We start from the raw sequence: 18,415 nt of genomic DNA on the forward strand, positions 1-18,415 counted from the left end.
CTTTGATTAGAACTTGCTCCTATATATCTCTGCAGTGTTTTTGATAAAACTGAGATTTGAATGGCTCTAAGATAGACCAAACAAGAATTTTTAGGAGAGCATTTTGCTTTGGCCAACATATCAAGTGTTAAAGGCTGCATGTACGCTAAAAGTCACAGATAAATGTTTTTTATGCACTGGGTACATGAGATTGTCATGCTCTGTTTTCACCTTCTGTCCTGAGATCCCAATTTTAAACTCAAAGTATCCCACTTTGAGAAACAGTATGGCTATTTTGTGAGAAATTTAACCTAAAAAGGTTAAGTGAGTCAGTGTCACTCAAATCATTAAGAGGCAGACCAAAATGGAACTGAATGGACTTAAACCTCATTATTTCCCTTATTTCTTCAGTCTTATTAAAAGATTTGAGTACATAGGTTAAAGTAGCAAATGAATACCTGGATTGAGATTTAGATTCCTAGAATTCAAGATAAACAAGTTTGTCTAGAGTATAAGCAAGTCTGAACAGTCTCAGTTTAAGGGCATAACAGGGAGACTTGAAAATAGGAAGAGATGAGATTAAAAGCAAACAAACCAACAAATTAAAAATTAATGGGATTTGTAATAGATGGTTATTTCCATGCTTCATTACAATACTCAAAGTGTTTTGATGGATCCTGGTCTAAAAATTGCCCATTTTGGATATAGATAGATTTGTACTGGCCCAGTGTGTATCACTAACAAGGACAGGGTATAAATTTACAAGTCTGGGCAATTACATTCACCTGAGCAGCTTTTGAAGAGACTTCACTATTTCAAAATTGTAATGGATACTTATCCTATGAAAAAGCAGTATCATATGTTGCAAAAATCAAGGATAAAAAACTCTACTGCCCAAGATTACTGTGTATCTGACTAATTGTTCTCCACTAACTGAACTGTCACTATAATGGCTTATTGTGCCTCAGATTTTTAGCTTTTAGATGCTTTTTATCCTTTTAGGTGCTTTTTTTTTTTTGGCCAGCTGTTTGAGTTCACATAAAGTAACTGAGTTTTTCATATATATATATATATATTTCATCATGCTCTGAGTTCTTTAGTTTTTCAAAGATTCACTTGATACACAATTGTCTATCTCATTCACAAGAACATGTAATCCTATTATGTCTGTTACAAAACTGTTGGTATCCCTGAAGACACATGGAATCAATTAGCAAGGTTGCTGCAATAAATTGGAATTCCTTCTGAACAAATAACAGGAGATAACACAGGAGATCTATGGCACCTGTTTTAGACAGTCTTGTTTTAATAACGTTTACTAAGTGAATGGCCCACACATTCTCTTAAACGGACTTAAATCTCAGCATTAACTTTTTAAGTCATTTGTTTTCGGATAAATTTTCATAATCATCTCTATACCACTATACCTGTTACAATACATTTAAATTCCATCCTGTACCTGAAAATATAAAACAAAATATCGCATATAAAAACTTAAATTTTTTTATTCATCTTAATATTTTAGGTCATTCATTACTGATTTTAATAAGCTCTTACACATTCTTATCTTTCCAATAGGAGGAATAGTTTTTAGATAAGCAAACATCATCAGTATGAAAGAATATTCAGTAATGAATTAACCACTTTTAAAATTAATCCAACTCAAAGATACTTTCTATTTAGCATTAGCATCTGTCACTGTACAATCTCATGTAATTGCTAAAAAAGCTGACAGTATAAAACAAATGCAACTTAAAACATTGGCAATATAAAATAATCTCATTTAGAAAAATGAAAAATTTCATTAGGTTGATGAAAATGATGAGGCTGATGATGGTGATGATGGAGAACTATTTCAGTCACATACGAAGTCACTGGCAAATGAGAATTCAAAATAGATAGATCAGTTAAAGAACATAGACAAGGATACTGACACAATAGGTGTTGGGTGCACAAAAAAAGTGATTTGAACATGAAAGGATTAAATGAATCTCTGAGAAAATAAAGGATGCCCTTGATATTTTTTTTTAATATATTGATCATTTGTGAGGGAAGTGCCACAAAATCAAACATAAGTAAAGAACATCATAGCTTGCTAAAACAGTACTGTTAACGTGGAAAAAACATCAACACGATTCAAGAATCTGCCTGAGATCACAGACCCTGGAACTAGACTGTTTGAGTTCTATCTATACTTGCTTTCTCATCTGTAAACCGCACATTTACAGCATTCTTCTCAAAAGGTTGTTGTGGGGGCTGAGTTAACATAACTAAAATCTGCGGAATAGTGCCAGCTACATTTTAAGATCAAAACAGTGTTTAGTCTTGTTTTTGATAAGAATTAGTAAATCATTATAATTTTATCCTGTTTTATTAGATATGAAATAAAATGTACGTGTCTTTATGTTTTTAGTTTCATCTTTCAAAAGAACTTAAATTACATTCTTTCCCCACTATTTACTATGAAATTCCATCTTTAAGTCCATTCTCTTCAATGTCTGCATCCAATGATAATTATTTTCAAATAACAGAAATCTTCACTTTGTTATAAAAACGTATTCTATATTTTCCCATCTGATTCTAGTCAAAGTAATATTATGAATGTTTGTTATAATATATTATTTGTTGAGCATTCCTCCTAAACTTTTAAATGTGTTTATGTGTTACACAGATTTATTCATTTACCTGCAGAATGTCTCTTTAAGTTTCCCCTTCTACAAAGGTATATAGGTACAGCTTACAGAAAAAACAATTCCCAAGAAACTTCTCAAGAAGTAGGACACTTGACAAAGTGTCTTTATTTGAAAGAATACTGATATACAGAAAAAATTTCTCTCAACTTCTTATATATACACACACACAAACACACAGATACAGATACACACATACATGTGCATGCTCAGGGACAAATATCTGGTGTCCTTTCTAAAAGTTTGCATCTCTCTTTTTCGTTACCTTTTTGTGTATTTTAAATTAATTTAACCCCCTTAATTTTCACTATTGTGTTCATTGAGAAATTTTATTCTAGCTGCATGACATACAATCCTTTGAAATAGAGACTGTAGGTTTTGATTCAGTAGACATTTCACTCATCATATTTCACTCAACAAATTCATATCATGTTATAGTGTTAGGTGCTTTTGGAGAGACTCCAAAACTCACTTTTCTAGTGTGCTGGGGAAGTGGGGCACGGATCAAATTAGACAAAGGTATATGTTGCATTCATGATTCTTACTACTCTTGGCTGTGTCTAAGAGTCGGCCTTTTGAAGTCAAAGAATAAGGAGTCAACAAATTCTCTGCTCATACTAGAATAAAAATGCTTACTAGACAATTTTTTTTTTTTTTTTTTGCCTCCTCCAGTTTTCAATTTTGATAAAATTGTCTGGCGTACCATAAGCACTGATGGCTGTTGAATATGGTAGAAGACCTTGATTTGTTCTCAAGGAAATGAATATCAAGTCAAATATTACTTTCTGACCTAAGATTAACTTATTTTTATTACCTTAGAATATTCACTTACAAAACTACATCCCCTCAAAAGATCCTTTTTGTTTATAATATTTCCTAGAAAAAGATAGAAGTACAGAAGCAGCCTTGAAAACTTTTACAACTCACTTCATAGTTTTGAAAGGAATCCTATAAAGAATGACACATATCCCTTTAGGAATCTATATCAAACAATTTTATGCAATTAGCAATTCATTTTCTTAGTGCTTAATAAGAGGGATTGCTAAACAATTAATTACTCATATTTAATTTACCACCAATTTATGCAAATACTGCTTATAATTAGAAATGTATTAGCACATACTTCAAATTCAAATGTGGAAAGTTGAGTCATGTTCCCTTGGGTACAGTACTAATTCTCAAATGCTACTGAGTACCCTTTTCTTCTCTAGTGCTGCAATGGATAAAATGATTTCCTAGTATTGGAAAAGCTCTTAATACACACCTGCTATTACAAGGATGTAGCTTAAACAAAGATAATGCGACTCCTCAATTCAAGAGAGGAGATAAGAGATTTGTTCACCCTCTGTCTCTCTCACTGTTGATCACATGGCTCTATTTCTTTGTATTTCAGCATTATGTGGAGGAGATGTTAGAGGGCCTAGTGGAACAATCTTATCACCTGGTTACCCGGAATTTTATCCAAATTCTCTGAATTGTACATGGACTGTTGATGTAACCCATGGAAAAGGTAATTTGCCTCATGGAATAATAATTGGCCTATCTTCTGAATTTTCATTGAGTCTATTTTTATTTCCTTTTCCTTTACGTGTTCTTTTGCATGAGCAAAAACAGATCAGTACTACAGTATGTTAAAACACATTTCAATTTAAATAATTGCCACAAAAATTGTATTTACTCTTCTATAGTATTATAATGTGCTCATGTTTTTACCAGGCTGGTGCTATGAGAGATTTGTTTAGTTTTGATATAATTAACTAATGATTTTTTTTTTTTTTTTTTTTTTTTTTTTTTTTTTTTGAGACGGAGTCTCGCTCTGTCGCCCAGGCTGGAGTGCAGTGGCCGGATCTCAGCTCACTGCAAGCTCCGCCTCCTGGGTTTACGCCATTCTCCTGCCTCAGCCTCCCGAGTAGCTGGGACTACAGGCGCCCGCCACCTCGCCCAGCTAGTTTTTTGTATTTTTTTTTTTTTTAGTAGAGACGGGGTTTCACCGTGTTAGCCAGGATGATCTCGATCTCCTGACCTCATGATTCGCTCGTCTCGGCCTCCCAAAGTGCTGGGATTACAGGCTTGAGCCACCGCGCCCGGCCAACTAATGATATTTGAATTTTTTGTAACAAGAAAACGTCAAACAAGATGGCTGTAGTTTCTGACATAGTGTTAAGAAGTTGATTTCAGGAGTTCAAAGGGGAGTATGAGATGCTCTGATATGCTGAGCCAATTTTAAAGCAACTAGTATATGTTTATACAAACTTGTTTATGAATGTTTCTGTTTTTGTTTATTATAATTATATTATTTATATAATTTATAGGCATTCTATAAATATCTGTGTCTCAGATTATTTAGTACAGAGCTGCAGATATGTCTCACATAAATAGAGTGTAAAATTGCACTCTGCATAATTAGATGTTAATAAATGTCCTTTTACAAATAAACAAATAAGTAAAAGACTCTGTAGTATTAAATATGGTTCATTCACGAGATTCAACCACTCATAAAACTTTTACAAACTACTTCACTGTTTTGAAAGGAATCCTATAAAGAATGACATGTATCCCTTTTGGAATCTATAACAAACAATTTTACGTAATTAATAATTCATTTTCTTAGTGCTTAATAAGAGGGACTGCTAAACAATTAATTACTCATGTTTAATTTACCATCCATTTTTGCAAATATTGCTTATAATTAGAAATGTATAAGTAGGTACTTCAAATTTATCAAGGTACAGTGTAGTTTATCAAGGTAACAACTTATCAATGGTAAAATGACCATTCTAATATATGAAAACAAAAAATATATTAAAGTTATTTACTTGAAAATCTCCATGGGCTGATCTTCTAAAGGAGCTACTTTATTCATTTTAAAACCTGATTTTGATAAGTACCCTTTATTTTAGCTCTGTTGCTGTAATACATTATTGAACTTTACTACTAAATTGTATTTCTTGAAAATAAATAATTTTTTAAGAAAGTCTAAAAAAAGAAAAGATCAAAATAAAATACTTTTAGCAATAAGGAGATGTTGTTACAATTAAAACTAAAATTTTATGTTTAATACGTTTAAATTTATCGTGTTTTCACAAATAAAATTTGCCTTTGATAAAATTACATATTATTTTATCAGGAAGTGAGAATTATGTCAGGACAATTTTAGTTAGATTTCTACAATGAATTAAATATGATTGAGAAAAAAGTGTTTTTAAAATGAGTATTCTGGTACTGAATAGCAGGAATGAATAGAAGACTTTGTAAACTGTGATTTTTGTCATTCTTTATTAGTAGAAGACTCTTTGCTGGAAGCTAAACAAGTATCCTATTATTCCATTGTGAAGTAGATTAATGGAGTTTAAAATAAGCTCCCTGATATTATAGAAGGGAGTGGAGTGCTACATACTGCTTGCTATGTAAATAGAGGTTTAATTAACACTTAAAGTTTTGCATCTTCACAGGTTGCAAGTGTTAATTAAATCCGTATTTACATGGCAAGAGATGCAGATGTAGATGCCTTTGTTTTAAGAGCCAACTGAGTTTGTTTGAAGTACAACTCTTCCAAAGTGTAGCCAGTTTCTTGAAGGAAAATCTCAAAGTTGGGAGAAATATTCAAGGCAATATAGTCTAACCTCTTACTCAGAAAACTAGTTTCTCTGTATAGTGTTTCAGAAACAGGATGAACTGACTTGTTATGGATATTTCTGTTGATAAGCACTGTACTTCTTGGGAAAACTTGCTCATTTTTTACATATTTAGTTGTTTAAAAATTATTCTGCAGCCGTTATCCCTGTTCTGCTCTCTGGAGCTACACTAAAAAAGCAGCCTAATCTTTGCTCCAACCAAAAGCTCCTCAAACACACCAACTCACCGTTCTGAGACTACCATGTTTTTCATGTCCTCTATCCCTAGATCTTTATTCCAAGTCTTTTCTACCCAGACTAAACACTCCTAGTTCCTTTAATTCATCATAAGATAATATTTTCCTTTTCATCACCACTCTAATCAACTTTCTCTGGATGCGTTCCAGCTTATCTCTTTAAAATGTGGTTTTCTAAAACTGAACACATCGTGGCACAGCGTAACACTAAAATTATTTTCATTAAAGAAGACAGTATTTGTGTTAATTAACTTTTTTGCTACCATGTTATAGTACTAATTGATAAGAAGTTTGTAGTAATGTAAATCATCTTTTTAGATTACTGGGACTTAAAATACAGATAAATTAAATTCCTAAAATTCTATAATTATACAATTGCTTTTTTTTCTATCTTCAGTGCGAACTTTTATATTTATCCCTGTTACATTTTATCATATCGATTTTGATTCAGACTTCCTATGAGATCATTTTGAAGTGATTTACATTTCACTTACATTTACATTATATAGTCAGAATGTTCTTATATAAGTATGATCATTAGCACTTTAAGGGTTTATAAGAATCTTAACAAGGATAGATCTAAATATCTAAGTATTTAAGAAATAATAAAATTTAAATGTGCCATCTGTAATCTCTTCACCATTAAACATGAAGTCAAAGTGTCTGAACACATACAATTGTTCGATAGTTTCAAAGTCAGTTAACTACAGTGTCATTCAGCCTACATTGCTTACTTACCATGAGAGATTTTCCTTAAACACATTCTATAAATCAAGATGCTAAATATAAGTAGTTACAGGAAACCTAGAGAAAAAAAGTGTGCATCAGAAAAATACCCTTAGAGTCTTAGAAGTTAGACTGTCCTTAAATAAAGCATAGTCCACACTTATTATTTTACATATTAGGAAAAAAATAAGTCAAATGGCACCCTTTAGGTAATAGCTGGTGGCATGACTGTAACTAAAACCTAGATATTAAAGCTATTTTGACTTTAAGTACAAGGCTTTAATATACATATATCTGCAACATAAATTACCTTTATTGGGCATCTTGAATTAGCATTCTTACGAGAAGTAATTATGATATTGAAACCACTGACTTTTTCTCCCTGCCTTGTTAGAATTGTGTGTCTTTGCCTGTCTAATCCCCTTCTTTCCAAAAATGTCTATCATAGTCTGCACCATCACAAACTTCTTGCTTTTGGAAGTCATTGCCTTTTTGCTTTAGGAGCTCATTGCTTTTGGTTTTTTTGTTGGTTTGTTTTTATTTTTGTGTTTTTCCTGAGATGGGTTCTTACCCTGTCACCCAGGCTGATCCTGGCTCACTGCATCCTCAATCTTCCTGGGCTCAGGTGATCTTCCCAGCTCAGCCTCCTGAGTAGGTGGGACTACAGGTGCGTGCCACCACACTCAGCTAAGTTTTGTAGTTTTTCGCAGAGATGGGATTCTGCCATGTTGCCCAAGCTGATCTCAAACTCCTGGATTCAAGCAATCCACCCGCCTAGGCCTCCCAAAGTACTGGGATTACAAGTGTGAGCCACCAGACCTGAGTGGTCATTACATTTGGAGGTCATTTTTATACACCTCTACGGACCTCTTTGACAAATTAGTTACCTCTATTTCTATGCTCCTATGTTGACTTATATTAACCAGTTTGGCAGAATGATTAAAATTTTGATTCATGTACCTTTTCCTCAGGTAGGCCATGAGTTACTTACATTCTTCTAAATATTTATATTCTATAATGACTAAAATATAGTAGTTGCTCAGGATCATTTTCTTATTTGGATTAATTGACCTTCGGCACAACTTTGAAAGTCTTAAGTTGTTTTGCAGTAGTGAAAGAAAGTAGATATTACCATTTAATCCATGACTTGAACAGCAGCTTCTTTTTATAAAGTGGTTGGCCAGGGCTAAATAACAGGAAAAACATTAGCTCTTATTTTGGGAAATTGATCAATAGCAATAACACTTTCTGAATACTTCCTCTGTGACAGTCACTATGCGAAGTCATTTTCATGTTACTTTATTTAAACTGCAAAACAACTCTGTTAGAGCCCTATTTTACAGATGGAGAAAGTAGGGCTCAGAAAGGTAAATAATACTTAACAGTGGCTTTGTTGGCACCAATAATTAATTAATGAAATTCTAAAATAATTCATTCTATGTATTTCAGAACAAGCACATTTTTTCTTAAAAAATGTAAATAATACAGCATACATGATGATTTATTTCTCTTTTTTCAATCTACTCTTCTATTGTCCAACTATTTTTTTCTTAGCTTTGTAGCAGAAATAAGACTGACTTGTCTGAAATTTCTACCCTTACATTATTTCGCAGGGGCAAATCTAGGCAGTGAACATCTTCTGTTTATTATGTCAATATCCCATTTCCTTCCATCTGTCTAGTATCAATACTGATTTTATACTATAGAACATTTGAAAAATGGACTTAATTTTTGGACTCCCTCCAAAAGGGCTTTTGTATTCCTGCCCATTATAGAGCGTAGAAAAAAACAAAACAAAACAAAACAAAAAACTTACATTTTGAAAAATAATTTGAAAGTAGTACCTTATAAATTTCAAATATTTCTCAAATATGAAATCTCTGGTTCTTTATGCAGTAATAACCTTGTTGTAGTAATGTTTGTGTTTTCAGTCTATTTGTTTTGGTCTCATTTTCTATCCTCTTTTTTTTTTTTTTAACAATGGAGACCCTTTTTGTTTTTTATTTTTTTATTTTTTTATTTTTATTTTTTGAGACGGAGTCTCACTCTGTCGCCCAGGCTGGAGTGCAGTGGCCGGATCTCAGCTCACTGCAAGCTCCGCCTCCTGGGTTTACACCATTCTCCTGCCTCAGCCTCCCGAGTAGCTGGGACTACAGGCGCCCGCCACCTCGCCCGGCTAATTTTTTGTATTTTTTTTTAGTAGAGACGAGGTTTCACCGTGTTAGCCAGAACAATGGAGACTCTTAAGAATTTCCAACATTTGGAACCAAAATGTAAATGAATAAAAATGTTACTTGTCATACTCTGAGATTTTGGACTTTTCTTAGCAAATACTTGGGTAATTTTTTAGGTCAGGTACAAAAATAAAGCACTTCAAGGGAAGGGTCCCTGTGGTAGCCATTTTTTATTTCAGATGGCTTCTTACACAGTATGTTGTGTGTATTTGAGTGTGTGTATTTGTGTGAAGTCATTAGTCTTTTACATGTGTTCTTGACACTGTAATTAAATACTAACATGATACCACAAGGAGTTCACTACATACTCACTAGAAAGGAACAAATTTAAAAGCCCCAGATTTTCAAGTATTGGAGAAGATATGGAGCAACCATATTGTCTATGGAGATGTAAATCGGCATGGCCACTTTGTAAAACAGTATTTGTTAAAGCAACACATATATTATTACCGCCATCATTCAGTAATTCCACTACTAGATACGTACCCAACAGAAAAAAGCACATACGTTCACAAAAGATATACTCACATGTTCATGGCTGCACTGTCTACATTTGCGATAAAATGCAAAAGACTTAAGTGACCATCAGCAGTTGAGCAGGTAAATAGATGTGGTATATTCACAAGGTGGAATGCTATACTATACATCACCAAAAATGAACCACCCCCAACTACGCACAATGATATTGAGAAATCTCACAAACCTAATGTTGAGTAAAAGAAATCAGATCCAAAAGAATACATATGATTCCATTCCATAAACTACAAAATATATATACAAAGCAGCAAAATTAGTTTGTGCTATTAGAAGTTGAGTGAGTGGTTACCTCTGGAAAACTGAAATGACAGAAAAGTTTTATAAAAAAGGCTCTGGGTGTTTGTATTATTGTGACTATTGATTTGGATACTATTTGCAAAGGTGTTTGGTTTGTGGAAACTCATTTAGCTGAACACTTATATGTACATGTTTTGCATATTATATGCACAGGTTGAAATTTGTGACAGATAAATAAATGGAGAATAATTACATTCATTTAACAAATAGCATTCCCTATGCCTGTTTTATATTTATCTTCTAAAATAAACAGCATATTTGGAAGTTAAGTTCTATAATATTGAGCATTGCTTTTATGTTGGTTGAAGGCATTGGAGAAGGAAATGGAGGCATGTACAGTATTCACCAGGAAGTTGCACCTCTATTATAAACAAAATATATGTATTTCTTTTGAAATTTTCAGAAAACCAGGTAATTTTTTTTCAGGCATTGATTTTTAAATTTTATTTTCAAGCAGTTTCCAAGACATGACTCATTATATCTCTTTTAATGAATCTGAAGGAAAAACACACATAAAAAGAATAATACAATATATATTTGGAATATTTTATAGCAATGCCTCTCATTTTCAGAAAATTTAATTAGAAGGAAAGCCTTGGCTAATAGGTAGTTTGACAGTAACTCTCTGTGTTTTACTAATCTACCTGAAAATTCAGTGTTCCTATTTTTTTTAATAGGTGTGCAGTTCAACTTCCACACTTTTCATTTGGAAGACCATCATGACTACTTACTGATCACAGAGAATGGCAGTTTTACCCAACCACTGGCACGCCTGACTGGTTCAGATCTTCCTCCAACAATCAATGCTGGTCTCTATGGAAATTTCAGGGCTCAATTGCGTTTCATTTCAGATTTTTCAATATCATATGAAGGATTTAACATTACATTCTCTGGTGAGAAAATAAAAAACAAAAGGGTTCATTCAATAACTCTTAAAAAAATCAAGTTTTTCAAGATATGAGCATAACTAATGATGAAACAGAGAGTGAAAAATAGCAGAATAGAAGAAAAAGTTTTAAAAAAAGAAAGCAAAGTAATATCTGTCAAGTTTAAGGAAAGATTGGAATAGATTGAAGATGATCTCTAGTAATAAATAAGGGAAAAAGAAAAAATTAATTAATTTGCTGTAAATCTACTGGAAGTACAATAATTACATTTCTTTAATTTACAAAAATTCTACAAAATTCTAACACAGGTCAAAACTAGCTAAAATGCCTAGTAAATGCAAAACGAAAATTAAAATATATATTTTAAAATTTCAGTTAGACTCAAAATTGAAATGAGAATTAATCCAGTGATTTCCTTGTTTTATGTGCCTAGGAAAAGACATAGAAGGCATAACCAACAGGCTAGTATTAAGATAAACCTAATTTATTATTCTGGAATTAGATAATCTATAATCAAATTAGCATAGTTACTCCTTTCTTCTAGTATAACCTTATTTATAGACAATAGTATTACTTGGATTACAGGGGGAAAAAATGTATGAGACCAAAGAGGATAAAATGTATTCCCACCACTTAGAGTTCTACTTTCCATTTGAATGAACACAACTAGCTACTTTTTAATACAGACACAAATTAATAAGTAAATCTTATGCCAACTTGCTAACATTAAAATGATATAAGCACTAACCTTGTTCTTAAACAACTATTTTAGTATTTGGATGAAAATGTTGGGATGCTAAAATCATAAAAGTATTTTATTATGAAGAGTAAATGAACATAACCTAGAATGTTAGAAAAAAACTCCAAGTTATTTTTTTAAAGCACAAAATATTAGCTAATCAACATGAAGCAATGCCTCTTGTTCTTTATTGCAATTACACAGTAACTGCTGTGGGAATATTTTTAGATAAGCTACTTCTTCTTAGGACTGTATATAAATTATAATGTTTAATCAACTCTACTGTTTCATACCCTGAAGACTGTTCAGTTGTTCATTTTCATAATGTTCATTTATTGCCTGGGGAAAAGTTCCTGTAAAAATCCATAATAGAAAAATTTTCAATGTGTGGTCACTTCAGTCTCACATAAACCCTTGCATCTCAAGTCATGTGTTTTTCAGAATATGCATTAGTTGAACTTCTTGTATACAAGAAGCAGAAGGGCCTTTATCATTTAAATGTAAAATATTAAGCAAAATGCATTTCAAAAATGCAAATGATTTCATTTCAAATGTTATTTTGTGTTTGAAAATATGCAGTTCTTATACCATTATAAGTCAAAAATATATGAAATAAAAATGTTTCTAATGCAGAAAAATAAGATAAAAAGCTATATTTTATTATTCAGAAGGTGATATTTTCTCATCTATATTGAATACCACACATACAAATATTTATCAAGTTATTAGCTATTTTACAAAAGAAGAAACGTATGTGTGCCATTTGTATGTTCTGATAGCTATTCATATAGTCACTTCTAAATATATGACTAGTTTCTGAAAGCAATAGGAATACACCCTTAAAAGTAACCACTATCATTTTCTTTGTCCTTTCCTCCCCTCCGGGGAATTTTCTCTCTAATTTACAGAATATAACCTTGAACCTTGTGAAGATCCTGGCATTCCTCAATATGGTAGTCGAATTGGGTTCAACTTTGGGGTTGGTGACACTCTGACCTTCTCATGCTCATCGGGTTATCGACTGGAAGGAACATCAGAGATCATCTGTCTTGGTGGTGGCCGAAGAGTGTGGAGTGCACCTCTGCCAAGGTGTGTGGGTACGTGGTCAGCTGCTTTCATTTGCTTGTATGTGTAGTCAGTGTCCATGGAGTTGCATGGTTACACCCTTCGTTTTTTATAATCTGTTGAATTTCTTCATTTATTTCACATTAGTTATTTCAATTTTTTTTTTCTATTTGGCAATCTGGTGTAACTGAATTAACTTCTCTACTGCTCCATTCAAGAAACCATGCTTCTAAATTTGTTTTCAGATAGGGATAATAAATGAATTAGATAGGTAGGTAGATAGATAGATGGATGGATGGATAGATAGATAGATAGATAGATAGATAGAAATATGATAGATACATAGAAATATGGAGATAGATAGATGATATAGATAGGTAGGTAGGTAGGTAGATAGATGAAGGATAGAAATAGAATCATAGTTTGAGAGCTCACAGAAAACGGAATTCTTGTATTCTATTGATAGTATATTCTGACTAAGGTATTGACAATATTTTATAACTTAAAATTAATATGCATAAAAGATGATTACAAGAGAAAGTGTCAAATGAAGAATAGGTAATTAAGGGCTGTCAATGAATTTATTGGCTCACTATTTGATAGATAAGAGAGCTATTCATTCATGTTGTGCAGTAAAAAATAACTATAATTAAAGTATTGGAAGTTTGAAGTCACCATCTCAGTCTTTGGAAGTAAATATTTTGACTGATAAAAAGAAAACAATGTTCAGCACAAAAAATAATGGGCTTTTCATTAAGACTTAAATCATTCCTTATTTAAATTAGAAAATATGAAGGCAAGAACTTCTCGCTGTTCAGTGATTATCAGTACATCTTATGATAGAATGAGATTCAAATGGCCATTTTATAATTATTTTATAAAGTTATTGAAAATTATCACAAGCACTTAATTTGATTATAAATCTAATTATGGGTCACAAATTATAAGTTATAATATGCTACAAAATCAGGAAAATTGGTAGAGATTTGAAATGTGGTTTAAGCCCCTGCTCTTTACTGTGGATACAAAATGCCCCACGGATTGAAATGAGAATGAAGAATTGATATCCTTTCTGCCTCATTCAATTGATTATCCCATATATAGAATGTGGGAATTCCTGTGGAACCACAAATTAAGCCAAAAAATATGATCATCCAAGTTAATGTGGGTCTGAAGTCTTTGATTGTAATGAGATTGTTTTCAAGATACATAACAGATGAAATTTCTTTTTAAAATCACAGATTTTTGTAGAAATGGCACAAGCAACCATAGAGGCTTGAAGTTGGGAGGTGATAAGTAATCATACTCTCAGGGCATCTTTTCCAGGAGCTATGCAGGGTGCTTTTTTTTTTTTTAAGGACATTTTGTTTTTACTATTGCTACTACTGCTACTGCCACATTTGAAATTCCTGCACTTTACTTCATTATGCCCATTTTCATTTTCATGACTGTTTTCAAAGGTAATTAATGAAACCTTTGGAATAGTCCGAGTTAGGACTACAGAGTGCCTGACCGTTTGATATTTGGCCAATTCACTTTTCTAAACTTCATTTTTCTCATCAGTCAAATGGTTACAACTGTAGCACCTAACTCATTGTTATGAGTTAGTTATGAGGATTTAAAGAAATTAGTGATGTAAATGAGACACCTGGTACAATTCCCGGAATATAGGAAGCATTCTGAATTTAGATTTTATTTTAACTAATTGTTTTGAGTATAGTCTGCTGTCTCTCCAGCCTGTCAACTTAGTTTATAAAATCAATTATAGTAGGAAATAATTCCATTTCATAAAACACTAACATTATGAGGACCTGCTAGGCTCTTTTATGTAAAGTCATCTCATTTAATCCTTACTAAAATCCTGATATTATTATCTCTTCCATTTTTCATTAGTAGACATCTGAGCCTTAGAGATGCTAAATAACTTGCCCAAGATCATTAAGATTGTAAGAGGTAGCACTATGATTTTTGTAGTGATCTGTTTCATTCCAAAACCCAATTTTTTCACTAGTATCTAAGGAAACGTGATTCTAGAAAGAATGTATCATATGGAATTGACATTTTCTCTCAGAGTAACCAAATACATGCCAGGCTGTTATATAGGTTGAAAAAAAAAAGTGTTTACTTGTACATTTTAAAAATTTAGTTTATATTTATGATATATTTTAATAAATGGATTTATGAAAACCTGGCATTGCAAAATTCTAACATTGAGTTAATTTTGTTTTATTAAGGTGTTTCTTTGAGACGGGTTTATTCGTGCCTAAACCTTTAATGGGAAGGATGAAAGAAAATTACCCTGTGGACAAATTTAGAAAGCAAAGTTATTACCATGGGAATTCCCCCCACCCATTTTCAGATTAGCTGTGCTTGCTTTTAAGCTTATTAAAATTTACAATTAATTCAATTGACCTTAATAAATTCCACTGTAGGCATACATTTAAGTCACAAGATGGGTAGAAATATTCCTTTAAAAATAAATAATTTTTAAATGTTACTTCTCCAATTTTTTTGAACTTTTTTCTTTACTGCTTTGCTTATGCTTCAGATCAAATTTGTTCCTTCTTGAACTTCTAATTCTAAACATACATATGTATATATTTCTAATTTTGTTTTTTTTCCCCAAATTTTAGTCTTTATTCACATAAAATGCATGTTATTTGTAAACATTCATCTGAGCAGATGTCCAGTTTTAGGAATGCTAGTTTATTTGGACAGCTTTTATTTCTTCTTAACCTCTTTGTACTTGTTCCTTCATATATCCTAACACCAATTCTTTATTTCATATTTGTTTTAAAAAATCATTATTTAGTCTTCAGCATTGCCAACTGCATACAAAGCCTAGATTAACAATAGCCAAATTATTAAGTAAGTTGTATTCCAAAAGTTTGCTTCTGTTTCAGTTATTTGGAATCTAAACATTCTTTTCCTGGCACAAGGGTACAAATGATGGATATACTCCCAGAACAAGCCCTAGATGAGGTTTTAAATTTTGTATAAAGTATGAAACTAATATTAACATTTACTAAAATGATTTGTGTATATATACATTATATAAGGCATCTGACTCCGGACAGTAAGGGAACTGATAAAGCTAGTTTTGGAAACTTACTTTACATTTTATTTATATAAATTTTGATTCAACATTTAGTGTACAGGTTCATTGGTATCTCCATTTTTTTTAGTAGAATTTGGCAAAATTTATCTTATTCTGGATGTTGAATGAGGAATAAACAATATTTTTCTTTAAACAATTTCCTACATAAGCTCTGCATTTATGTTTAAAGTTTTAACAAAATATTAAAATGTGATAATACCATAATGTGGCCATTTACATCTATGAAAAATTCTGTCATGTAATATCTCATTCCAAAACCCCCAAATGTTGTGAAAGTAAGTTTAATACAACTATCTTATCAGTAAAGATATGATATCTATAAAAATGCTCAAGGTTGAACACAAACCCAAGGGCAAATTCATGATTATCACAATGTTCTGAGTCCAAGTCCTGTGTACGGTCCACAGTAGCACACCATTGTCTCTGACTGGAGACTCTGATAAAGTTGGGAGGAAATCTGGTCTGCATTATAGTTGACACTTGGCTTCAGAGAACTTCGTATGCTTGTCCTCTATTTAACTAGAGGAAAACTTCTTCAACCATGGCCCATTTATCTGATGTTGCTTAAATGCAGAGAAATTTGTAGAAGCAGGAGAAGAATCTTGACAGAAATCAAGAGTATAACAGGAAAAGTTTTATTATGCTATTAGTAGCTAAGCACTCGATACACAAAATCTCATTTACTAGTTAGTAATCAAGATGAAAGTTTTACTTTCTGAAACAGATATTTATGTATCTGTAATTATACTTCACTTTTTGGGAAAAACTTAAAAAACAGGAAAAATGGTATTTTAGTTAAGATGTTTTTTATATGAATGATTTTCCTGGAGAGCCATATTTCTCAGGAATGAATATCTGATCACCTTTTTAAGTGGCAACCAAATACCCAACAGCAAAAAATAAATAAATAAAATAAAAAGAAATTAAAAAAATTAAAAAGTACCAGTAAGTTGATAAGTTGATTAAAATAAAAAACACTTTCCTTTTTTGTTTAAGATATAAGTATATGATTTCTTTTTCTAAAGTTTGCATTACAAAAACACTGTCATTTTCTTTGCTATCTTTTTAAATCAGGAAAATCTTGCATGTCTTCACTCAGCATCCAAATATACCAGGAACCAAGCCAGGCCATGTTGCAAATAAACAAGGAGCTAATGAAAGAACATGTTGTTTTGGAAAGTAGATTAGCAAGTTAAATATTAGTAATGATTTGTGTTTAGGCAGGAGTCCACATATTTTAAGAAGCCCACACATTTTGAAGTGATTTCAAAGACATTAATTCATTCATCTTCATAATCCCTCATTTAACACATCTTCTCTTTCTAATTTCATGTGTCATTGATTTTTTTATCTGACTTTGGACAAGTAACAACATCTTGCCTTAATCATGAGTCAAATGAGAAAAATGATAACTCTATATTACACATCTACTTATTATTCTCACTTTTCTGACTTTTCAGATGATATATGATGATATTTATTTCTTAGTTTAAAAATAAATGTCAACAAGAGAGGAAACTGGGTGTGCAGCATATATGCGAACTGTCTGTACTATCATTGTAACTTCTCTGTGAACCTAAAACTATTCCAAAATGAAAATGTATTAAAAATTCAAAATATGAAAGAATAAAGTGCATTTGAAGAGGCAATTTCTCTTGAAACAAATTCTACTTATTTTATCTTAACCTCCAAGATCTCTGTACTAAAATTATATCTATCAGATGCCCACACATGTATATCAAATATGTCTGATCTATCCAAGTTAGTCAGCATTGCAGATATATGGGCCAGTAGAAAGCAAATTAGAAATTAAGAGGCTTAGATTGATCTTAGATTCTACCATTAATTAGTTGATTGATTTAAGCAGATGTCTTAATTTTCTGAATTTTTATTTTCTGGAAAGGATGATGCCAGTATGAGTTCTATTTAACCCAAATACATATATATTTATATATATATATAAAATAAAAGTGCTCTAGTGAGTAATATAAAGAAATATGTATTTACTTCTTTCTTGTATGATTAGGACTGAATGTATTGATTTCATGGTTTAACAATATAAAAGCATCTAGAATATTAATTTATATTTGCTCAATGCTATCTAGATTTTTAAAAGAATTTCTTGCTCACAACCTTATGAAGTAAGCAGGGGAGGTGTTATTCCTTTTTAGCAGTTGAGAAAATGTAGGCTCGGAAATGTTGCAATTAATAAGTAAAAGAAATGTACCAGAGGCAAAGTTTTGTAATTCTTAGATGAGTGTTGTGGCATTTC

At 31.8% G+C, this 18,415-nt stretch overlaps 1 protein-coding gene across 1 annotated transcript in view; it reads left to right on the plus strand.

The window, feature by feature from the left end:
* Nucleotides 1–18,415, plus strand: part of LOC117079070 (CUB and sushi domain-containing protein 3-like) — a 230,638-nt gene that overhangs the window by 37,033 nt on the left and 175,190 nt on the right. The window contains exons 4-6 of the mRNA XM_033202697.1: nt 4,063–4,179; nt 11,012–11,227; nt 12,869–13,057. Coding sequence (XP_033058588.1) covers nt 4,063–4,179; nt 11,012–11,227; nt 12,869–13,057 — 522 coding nt within the window. The remainder of the gene's footprint in view (nt 1–4,062; nt 4,180–11,011; nt 11,228–12,868; nt 13,058–18,415) is intronic.

This window comes from Trachypithecus francoisi, unplaced genomic scaffold, assembly GCF_009764315.1.
Source record: "Trachypithecus francoisi isolate TF-2019V2 unplaced genomic scaffold, Tfra_2.0 Lachesis_group7, whole genome shotgun sequence".
In the NCBI taxonomy this organism is placed as follows: domain Eukaryota; kingdom Metazoa; phylum Chordata; class Mammalia; order Primates; family Cercopithecidae; genus Trachypithecus; species Trachypithecus francoisi.